The sequence below is a fragment of the Hydra vulgaris genome, chromosome 05 (genome assembly GCF_038396675.1).
Source record: "Hydra vulgaris chromosome 05, alternate assembly HydraT2T_AEP".
In the NCBI taxonomy this organism is placed as follows: Eukaryota; Metazoa; Cnidaria; class Hydrozoa; order Anthoathecata; family Hydridae; genus Hydra; species Hydra vulgaris.
In genome coordinates, this window is record NC_088924.1 from 10266279 (window position 1) to 10277500 (window position 11222).

Below are 11222 nucleotides of genomic sequence, written 5' to 3' on the forward strand. Positions count from 1 at the left end.
TAAGTAATTTATTATTAAGTGAGTAATGAACGCAGGTTTTTTAGTAAATAACAAGTTTTAATGAATATAAGAAGACTTTTTTTATGGTGTAGATGATGTTCGATATTGAGTCAGTATCAAAGTTAGGACTTTTGCATATCTATAACAAATAAATGTTTATTAGGGTTTAAAAAAATAATTGCATATACAGATTATTTTTATTCTACATATATTTACCAAAATATCAGTACAAATGAAAAGACAACTTTTAGTATAAATAATAGTGTATCAAACTTTAAAAGATACAACTTAAAAACTATGAAAATATAAACTTTGATACAAGGTAATGAAAACAAAATATTTTGCTTGCTTACACAAATTTTTATATTAAAACCATAACACATAAGCCATAAAAATATAAAAAATAAAGAATGTATAACTAAATTACATATTTAAAAGAATAAAAACAAAAACATAAAAATTTTTTGTGTACTTAAAAAAACTATTGCATTTAATCGAAATTGCATTCAATAAAAATTGTGAGGAAACATTGTCAATCATTTTATGTTGCACATAAAATATGTTTTTTCTATAGATTTTATTTGTCATTTTTTAAAAGCCTGTACTCGCTTTACCAGATTTTGAACCAGGTTTTGCCTAAAGATAAGAATTTTATAAAATAAAAAATTATGAAGTTATGAAAAATATTACTACAATTATTATAAGTATTACTATTATTGTTGTTGAAATTTTTCTTTTTCCAATAAATAAATTTTATTAAATAAATTAAGAACCAATATAATGAAATATAAAACATAGTTATATATAAAAACTTACGCCCAATGTGTAATCTATATTCCAGTGTTCATTTGCAGCTATTATTCGCATGCACCTTTCTGCAAGGCAAGTTATGGTGAACATAGGATTTACACCAAGGGCACAGGGAATAATAGAGGAGTCAATAACATAAAACCCATCATAAGTGTCTTCTGAATTTCCTATTAGAAAAAGCTAATGATTTAAATGGCATTATTTTTGTAAAAAAATTAAAAATTGAATACTTTTATAAAAAATAGAGTAATTAAATATTTTTTTCTTTACTGCATTCACCTTCTCAAGACTGCAAGGATGGCTACAGTTGAAGAGGCTGAATACAGAATAAATATATATATTTCTATAAATACTTTTTTAAACCTCAATGTTACAATGACTCTCAACCCTTTAACAAACAAGTTGATTGTGATACTACAAGGAATGTGGTGGGGATTGAACTCAGAACTATCTATTCCAATACCACTACTGCAGATGGGAGAAGCTATTAGTGGAAATTCAAATCAAATTCTATACTTTGATAGAATTCCTCAAAACAGCGGCAGATGCAAAGGTATGTAGTTTTAATGCAGAAATACATTAACTCTACTCAAAATATAATGCAAATAAATGGCTGAAGATGGAAAATAACATTTCTTATGTCATCAATATTCAAAACAAATTGAGATTTATAAAATATAATATCAACAAAATTCTAACATCCCATCATGAGTCAAATAACTACTGTCAGACAATCAATACTGTTTTCGATTGTCTCGCTCTATGGCTGACTTACTGATTGACTAAAAATTTTTGCATTAGATGGAGGGAGTGAGGCTAGGGCTATTGCTCTTGACATAAAGCTTTCAACAATGTTTAGCATGCTGGTGTTCTTCATAAGCTTGCTACTTATAGTGTATCTGGGAAAGTCTATAAGATTATCAAATTATTTCTTTCAAATTGCTTTATTAAAGTCATCCTTGAAGGCCAACACTCTTCTTAATTTCCAGTAACTTCTGGGGTACCTCAAGGTTTGATCCTTGGTTGTGTTTTGTTTCTTATCTACATTAATGATCTTCTTGACAACCTTACATCTAAAGTGGCTCGATTTGATGATGACTCGAATTTATACTCCTGTCTTCAAAATAAAATCTTCTCTTTTTGATCGCTTAGAACAGACAGCCAATCTGATTCTGATTATGACAATCTTGAGTCTGATCCCACTTCTGTAACAAATTGGAGTTGGCAGTGGCTTGTGAATTTTAACTTCAATAAAACTCAGTTATTTACTGAAAATAACTATTGCAAAACTGTCCACATCCTGACCTCTCATGGAAACATTAATTCAACTAATTAATTGCTAAGTTAGCATCTGCTATGGCTGTTTCTCTTTATCATGCATAAAAATAGTATAAAGATAGTACTGAAGATTGTATAGAGAGAAAACAATAAAAGGTAAAGGGGTCAGTATAGGGGGTAAAAAACATAATTTTAGGGGGTAGCAATGAGTGGATAAAAACATTTTTAGGGTAGCAATTAGTGGATAGCAATATCACATCAAAAAAACATAACTTTAAGGGATAGCAATGAGTGAATAGCAATGTCACAGCAAAAATATATAATTTTAGGGAGCAGCAATGAGTAGATAACAATGCCACATCAAAGATGAACTAGCAATGAAAACAAAAGGAATGGATGTAATAATTATTTGAAAAAGTCAAAAAACCATTCAAAGATAATAAAAGTATATTTAAAAAATCACTGTAAAGATAAAAAAAATCATTGTAAAGATAAAACAGACAGAATTAAAAAAAATCACTATAAAGTTAAAAAAAATCACTGTAAATTTCCTGAAAATTTCCTACGCCCCACGTTAGGAAACGCTGTTTTAAATGCTTTAACTACAACTGCACAACCAACAACCCCACCAGATTGCAGGGTGGATACTTGAATGGGTTTAAAGACCACAAATTATATTTGCAAATGTCATATTAATAATTTCTAATTACAGGGTTTGTTTGGCAATATAAAAAAAATTTAGAATGTCTAAATATCGACAATTCAAATTATAGAAAAAATATTTCACAGGAAGTTGGGAATTGTTGTTATAAACTTTAATTTAAAAATTGTTAATTTTCTTTATGTCACATTTAACCTCCCAGAAAATTTTTATAAGCTTTATAAAAAACTTAATGATGAATTGTTGCACATTAATATTCAAATTCAAATCCCCCCCCCCTTTCAAATTCGCAGATCAATAACTAAAATTAAGCTAAATAATCTAAAACAAAGATCTTCTAATGAAAATATTTTCAACTCTTCTAAGTATGTGTATGAAGGTCCTCTTAAAAAAGTGGAATTAAAAATTTCAAGCTAAAATTTGAATCAAAAATTTCAAAATAGAAAAATATAATTCTGAATCCTGGTAAATTGGTACTCTTTTTGAGGTGAATCCTCAAAAAGAGTAACTATTGTCTCCTTAAAATACCTGACTAGCTGACTATGTTCTTCAAAAAATCAACTATAACTTGAAAATCACCTTCTTTTTTTTTTTTGAGGGGAGGTAGGAGGAAGGTGTCATACACCTGCACAGCTGCATCTGCCACCATACAGCAAAAATGTTTTAACAAATATTTGAAAAGCCTTTTTAAAATTAATAGACAAACAATTCCCTCCCTCTAATAAATTATATAAATTATATATATATATATAAAATTTTATAATTGAGTAAGAACAGTTTTAGAAGGAGCAATAAACAGCTTAGGAGGAAAAGTTAGTTTCTCGCCAAAATGGTCAACTCATTTAAGTTTAGACACTGTTAACTTTTATATCAGTTAGGTTTGATATAGAATTCAATAGTGAAAAATGCTAACGCAATTTTTTATTACAATTCTTTTTTTTTTTCATATTTTTTCTGAAAAATTAAAAACTTAAAATATGAAAGTGCACAAAAATTACTACTGTTTATCAAAACAATTAATAAGTAATAAAGTTAATATAGTATAATTATTTTATACTATATTATTATACAATACATTTTTGGATTAAAAATCAAAATGAACAATAATACTTTATAAAGATAAAAAAAATTTAAATTTCGAAAACATACACTTAAATAAAAACTTACCAATAAATAACTGACCAAAATGATTTACAACACCAAATTCACCAGACTCTCCCATTGGACAACCTCCAAGTGGATGGCGTGTCAATGTTTCTGAACTTAACTGAGTTGACCATTTTGGTGAGAAACCAACATTTCCTCCTAAGCTATTTATTGCTTCTTCTAGACCTGTTCTTGCACTATAATAATACCTTTGATGGTGTTCATTATTCCATTTTACATAAACTCTTTTTATTTCTTTATCATATGCTATTTCACCATCAGCTTCATCAGAGGTAATGCAAAACAAACCAAGTGTGTTATCAATTCCTTCCTTCCCTATGTTCTAAAAATTAATTTTTAAATAAATGAAACTTTATATCATAATTGTCTATAATGTGTTTAAAAAACATATTTAATCAAAAAAAACTATTAATAACTTTTACTAAAAAAACCAAGATAATAAAATTGAAAATTCCTTTTTGAAGAACAAAATTTTAAAATAAAACTTTTAAAATGAATTACTTTTAGCATTGCATGCCATTGCTGACCATGTGGAAAAGGTTCTGGTCTTTTAACAGCACCACATGACATTGCTGATCCAACAATATATGGTGGTAAAAATGCACTAGGTACTGTCAAGTCTTCTAACATAAAACCGCTTCGCTTTTTTCTTATGTCTATAAAACTAGTAACTGCTGGACCAGGAGGTTGTTGACAGCCTTTAGGAAGTTTTCCTTTTTTGTACATTCCAGTGCGCAGACCAGTAGCAAAAGAACTTTCTTTTTTACTGCAATAGCTAACCGCTTAAAAAAGTTTTGAAAAATTCAAATATTTCAGAAAACAATATAGTAAAAAAAAACTTTTTCTTCTAAACAAAATTTTTGTTTCCAATTCTAAACTTTTTTTAGTTTTCATATCTTTATTACCAATATCAAAGTATTCCTATTTTAATTTATTTTGAAACAAGGTACTTACCCAATAATCCACCATTTCCATTGAATTTCTTTCCAAGTTGGTCAGATACTTCAAAACCTTGTAATTTGGACTGCATAAGAATTTGGGTTGAACCAAGGGATCCAGCACACAAAAAAACAAAACTTGATTGAACAACTTTAGGCTGGTTGTTTTCTTTACCAGTAATAATATATTCAACTTGCCATTGATATGAAGTATAATCCTTTTGAATAGTTTGAACTTCAACCTAAAGAAAATACTTTTACTTTGTTTTAAGGAGCAAAAAAGTTGAATAAATAAAAAAATTTGCAAACAACAAAATTACATTAGTAAATATTTCTGCGCCATAATTGATTGCATCTTGTATATAATTTGTTACTAAGGTATTTTTTGCACCAGTGTTGCATCCAGCTAGACAATTTCCACAACCATTACATGCAGGTTGTGAATAACCAACATGATTGTGTGGTAAGTCAGTAAAATTAATATTTAATGGGGTTCTGTAAAATGTTTCATGAATATCTTCAACATCAATAATATTGATACTGTTAATTGTACCTCTCATCTGATTCATTCTCTTCAGAGGGGGGTAATCATCTGGATAAGGACATGGCCGTAGCATTTCTTGAGCATGGGTACGATCAGTACTATTAAAATTTGTTAAATCTTCCCTAAAAAGTTGTGGCCAAACTGGATCATAAAATACTTTTGATTTGCAATCTAATGAAACACCTTCATCTGTTAGTGAACTTCCACCAAGACCACACGCAGTCATTACTGTGATATCTTTTGTTATATTAAATTGATACAAACTAGCAGGATGACCTATTAAAATAAATTATTTGCATATATATATATATATGTATATATATATATATATATATATATATATATATATATATATATATATATATATATATATATATATATATATATATCAGGGGCTATTCTAGACCCTTTTTGACAGCATCACCCAAATTCAGAAATTGAGGACCTTTTTTTTTTTAATGGCAAATAATTTATTTTTTTTGAGAAAAAAATACTTACTTAGGGCAAATTTCCTTTCGGAAATGCGCTGGCACAGAGGTAATTATTTTCCTAGAATATATATATATATATATATATATATATATATTTTTGCTTTTATATCTTTTTAAATATATCTGCTATATTAATATTTTAATATTAATATAGTAGTAAATTTTTTATTTAAAATAATATTTTAAATAAAAAATGCTTAAAGTTTTAGCTTAATGTGAATTTGACGTCATAAAATTCTCTTTATGTTTTATTTCTTAAAGGAAATAAACTTAAACATAAACTTTTTTAAACTACTGCAATATAATAAATTTGCAACTAACAATGATTTTTTGTTTTTAAAAGGTTAGTGAGTAACAAAAAAAAAACATATTACAAATTTTTTTAAAAAGTTTAATGAACACGTTTACAAGGAATTTAATCTTTAGCAAAAAAAACTGTAAAAAAGAGTAATATATAAGCAAATTTTTTTTTGAGAAGAATAAAATTTTGTTATTAAACAAGATTTAGTAATACTTTTAATTGAAATAAATTCAATTTTTTTTTTTTTAATTTTATCTAAATTTACTTCATTTGTAAATAGAGCTTATATTGAAATAATTGTCATTCAAACTTATATAACAAACTTTGATTCATAATCATCATTCAAACATTTAAGTAGTTTTTATAACATAACGGTGAAACAACACTTTATATATATATATATATATATATATATATATATATATATATATATATATATATATATATATATATATATATATATATGTGTATATATATATATATATATATATATATATATATATATATATATATATATATATATATATATATATATATATATAAAGTGTTGTTTCAAGAGTTGTTTTTTTTTTTAAAAAACCAAAGAGGTGCACGCTCCAGAGAAACAAAATCGCAAATAGTTTTTTTTTTTTATATATATATATACAATTTTTAATTTAAATTAATTCATTTTTAAAATATATATTAAAAGAAAAAATTTATAAAAATTATACATAACATTTTTTTATAAACAAAATTAAAATGCTCGCTTTGCCATTTTTATTTTAACTATCTTATTTAGAATTTAAATGAAACATTTTGTTATGAAGGCACAAGAAGCGGTTGTAATGCAAAAACTCAATGATTTACACAAATCTTAGGTCATACTGGCAAAACTTTTGACATAACATCATTTATAGGTTTTTGGTGTAAGTGTTACACCAAACAAATTCTTTATTTATCAAGATTGAAATTTGTTTCTTACTAACATTTTTACACTTGATGTTGTTAGAAGGCTCAGCAAAAAATTAATTTAAGCTTCTTGCAGAGGTAACCCTAAGCAATTTTTGTTTATGTAGATTTTAATTGTAGTTGCTAAAACTAAAGCTAAATTATGCTGAAAACAGCAATTTTCCTCCAAGTTTTAAATTTTTAAAATAAACTTTTAAAACAGCGAATTTCTTTAAAGTTTTATTTCATTAACAAGTTACCATTTCTATCTTTTTTTTTCCTAATAATATTTTAAAATGATTAGTTTGCAATAATTTTCAAAACTATGATATAACTTTGTATGTAATTTGGCAAACTTTAGCTGGAGAATCAGATTTTTGTTGACATTAAATTAGGAATTTCAATTTTATGAGCATTTAGAAATACTGCATATAAACGGGACCCTACAGGGCTGGTATTAAGCTTCATAACAAGGCCTCTATATACATAGGCGCTGGAACATAGGGTGCAGGATGGGCAACTGCTCACCCAACATTTCTGCACCAGAGGCAAAGAATATCTTTGCCCCCCCCCCCCTAAATGTCACTATCCGCAACTCAAAACAGCAATAATTTTATGCACTCCGAAGAAAAATAACTTTTGCATTCAAAAGAATGCAAAAGTTCTTTTTTTTTGAAAGAACTTTTGCATTCAATAAGAAAATATTTTAACTTATTGATATTTGTATTTAAGTTCCTGATGTTGATCTGTATTATCGTGAACTTACCTATGTTAGTTTGGAGTTCAGCTTTAAAAGTTTTAATAACAAAATATGTAGAGTCAAATACTTATCTGTTATAAAAGAAAATATCGCCCTCATATAAATCAGTCGCAAAAAAAATATTTTCAGTTTTGAAAAAGTCAAAACGCAACTTTTGAAAGTCTATTGTTTCAAAGTCATTATCCATGACAAAAAAGAGAATTAAGTTAAGAATTTTTCAATAGAATTCGATTAGTAAAAAAATTTCATTGTACAGAGTATAGAGTACAGACTCCATGAAAATGAAACAAAATTTAAAAAAACAAAATTTGTTTTAATGTTTAATCTTGCGTAGTAATGAATTTGCTTTAGAATTACACAGAAAGGCCATCGAGAAAGCTACCACACTGAATCTTGAGCTGCCTAAGGCACAGCGTAGTTCCACAGCTAATGCTCGTGCTCATTTCTCGCATGGAGCTCAAAGTCGTAATGTAGAACAATTAACTATAGATGTTATCTGGAAGAAAAGTCTCTTCAAAGCCATTGACCACTCAGTTGCAGAACTGCAGCGCCAATTTAACCAACAAGGATTGCATAAAATTGCAAGCACAGAAGTTATTTTATTAGGTTCATGCACATCCACAAGTAATGCACCCACACTAGCCAGCTTGCCACTGCAAAGTTTACAAAATAATGTAGATGTTCCTATGTTGCAGTTACAGCTGCAACTGCTTCCACAGTTGTTTAAGGACAAGTCACCGCCTAAAGATTTACACCAGCTAGCAGTAGCTTTAAAAGACTTTGAACCAAGTACCTGCAGGTTTTTAACATGGTGGAACAGGTAGTTGCGTTGTGTTTATCTGTTCCAATATCCGTAGCTGGTTCTGAAAGGTCCTTCAGTGCATTGAGACGACTTAATACTTGGCTGCAGTCAATGTCACAGAGTTGGCTCACTCACCTTGCTTTAATGCACATTAACAAAAATTACCTAGACAAGGTTGACATTACAGCACTCATATAAGAGTTTGTGGCTAAAACCTGTGAATTTTTATCCATATTTGAGCATTTTTTACAGTAACTGTAATTGTTTTTGGTAGATTTTGTTTTAACCCTAATATTTGAATATAATGATTTAAAAAGGATTGCAAATCTGCATTTAGCAGGGTTAATTATGCCTAAAAAAAATTCAGTGGAATAACGCCCGCCAAAACACCCTATTCAGGGAGGGGTACCCCTCCCAAAGCCCCACTTATTTCTGCCCCCCTAGTCTTTAAACACTTCCAGCGCCTATGTCTATATATATATATATATATATATATATATATATATATATATATATATATATATATATATATATATATATATATATATATATATATATATATAACATATATATATATATATATATATATATATATATATATATATATATATGTATATATATATATATATATATATATATATATATATATATATATATATATATATATATATGTATATATATATATATATATATATATATATATATATATATATAAATATATATATATATATATATATATATATATATATATATACACACATGTATATATATATATATATATATATATATACATATATATATATATATATATATATATATATATATATATATATATATATATATATATATATATATATATATATATTTATACATCTTCGCTTCCAACAAGGCTGCAAACAGCCACTAATTAGAGTTGGAAGTTACTGGAAGAGATGAAGATTGTAGAGCAAGATAACGATTAACGGATGACTTAAAGGATTGCAAATTATATGAATCAGGAAAGCATGATGAAGGAAGCAAATTCCAAAGAGCTGATGTTCAAGGAAAAAAACTAGACGAATAAGCGTTTTTGAAGCACTTAGGAACAATCAAAGAAAAAGGATGAGACTTAATTGAATGATGAGTAACACGAGAATGAATTTTAGTTGATGGCACAAGAGACGCTAGCTCTTTAGAGCAGTGCCCATTATAGTATTTGCAGAAAAGTGAAAGAGAAGCAACATTACGACGATGTGATAATGGTTGGAGGTTGGCTGCAAGAGCAGATCCAACTATGTTTAAAATGCGTTTTTGCACCTTGTCTAAAAGAGAAAGGGCATCATTAGAAGATCCGCACCAGATATGGCAACAGTATTCCATACAAGGCCGGATTTGAGATTTATAGAGATAGAAAATAGAATCGGAAGTAAGAAAGTGACGAGCTCGATAAAGAGATGCAACCTAAGCAGATGCTAATTTTGCAACTGATTTGAAAAAAATTGAATTTTATCTGTATTGAAGTTCACCAGCCACTGTGAGCTCCATGCTGTAGCAGAAGTGAGATTCTTTTCAAGCCCAAATGCCCCCTCCAAGCAATCAGAGAGTGTTGGTTTTCTATCACAACAAGAATAAATGGTAGAATCATAAGCAAACAATGCCACCTTAGATGTGAGAATATCTGGAAGATCGTTAATGTAAATTAAAAAGAGTATAGGGCCAAGGATAGAACCCTGAAGTTATAAAAAAAGAAGAAGAGTGCTGTCCATCAAGGACAACTTCTATACTACGATTGGAAAGAAAGGATTCAATAATCTTAAAGATGTTGCCAGATACACCGTAAGAAGAAAGCTTATGGAGAAGACCAGCATGCCAAACTTTATCAAAAGCTTTTGATATGTCAAGAGCAATGCCCTTAACCTCTCCACCTTTATCTATGCATGATAAAACCTATCAGTTATTACTGTTAGCAAATCAGCTGTAGAACGAGAAGACCGAAATCCATATTGATGGTTAGAAAGTTATTAGATTCAAGATGAGAAATCAAGTGTTTGTTAATTAAAGATTCAAAAACCTTGCTTATGATAGGAAGAAGACTAATGTGACGGTAGTTAGACGAATCAGATTGCTCTCCAGAATTTTTGAAATTGAGATAACAGATGCCGCTTTCCAGCAGGCTGGAAAACAAGACTCTGATAAGCACTTGTTGAATAGTTTTGAGAGTATAGACGACAGCTCCGGAGAACACTTCTGCAAGACAATAACAGGTATGTTGTCCGGGCCACAAGCTGTAGAAGAGCCTAGGCAGGAAATCACTTTAGATACAGAAGCTGGAGTGATACGAATGTCAAGCAATGGATCAACCTGTTTGTTGGCAATATCAGGTAGAACACAACTAGTGGAATCAAGAGATAATATTGATGAAAAGTTTTTAGCAAACAATTCAGCTTTGTCTTTAGGTGAGGTGACAAAGTCTGATCCATACAAGAGAGGTGGAATTAAAGATTTGCCTTTATTATTAATACTATTAAAGATTCTCCAGAAGTTACAAGAGCCTAATATTT

At 28.4% G+C, this 11222-nt stretch overlaps 1 protein-coding gene across 1 annotated transcript in view; it reads right to left on the reverse strand.

Annotated features, from left to right (window-relative positions):
• Positions 1–194: 194 nt before the first annotated feature.
• LOC136071848 (cholesterol oxidase-like) overlaps positions 195–11222 on the reverse strand; it is a 25344-nt gene continuing 14316 nt past the window's right edge. The window contains exons 3-8 of the mRNA XM_065797333.1: positions 5175–5674; positions 4871–5096; positions 4418–4698; positions 3917–4238; positions 817–977; positions 195–636 (exon numbers count right to left, since the gene is read on the reverse strand). Coding sequence (XP_065653405.1) covers positions 592–636; positions 817–977; positions 3917–4238; positions 4418–4698; positions 4871–5096; positions 5175–5674 — 1535 coding nt within the window. The 3' untranslated portion in view covers positions 195–591. The remainder of the gene's footprint in view (positions 637–816; positions 978–3916; positions 4239–4417; positions 4699–4870; positions 5097–5174; positions 5675–11222) is intronic.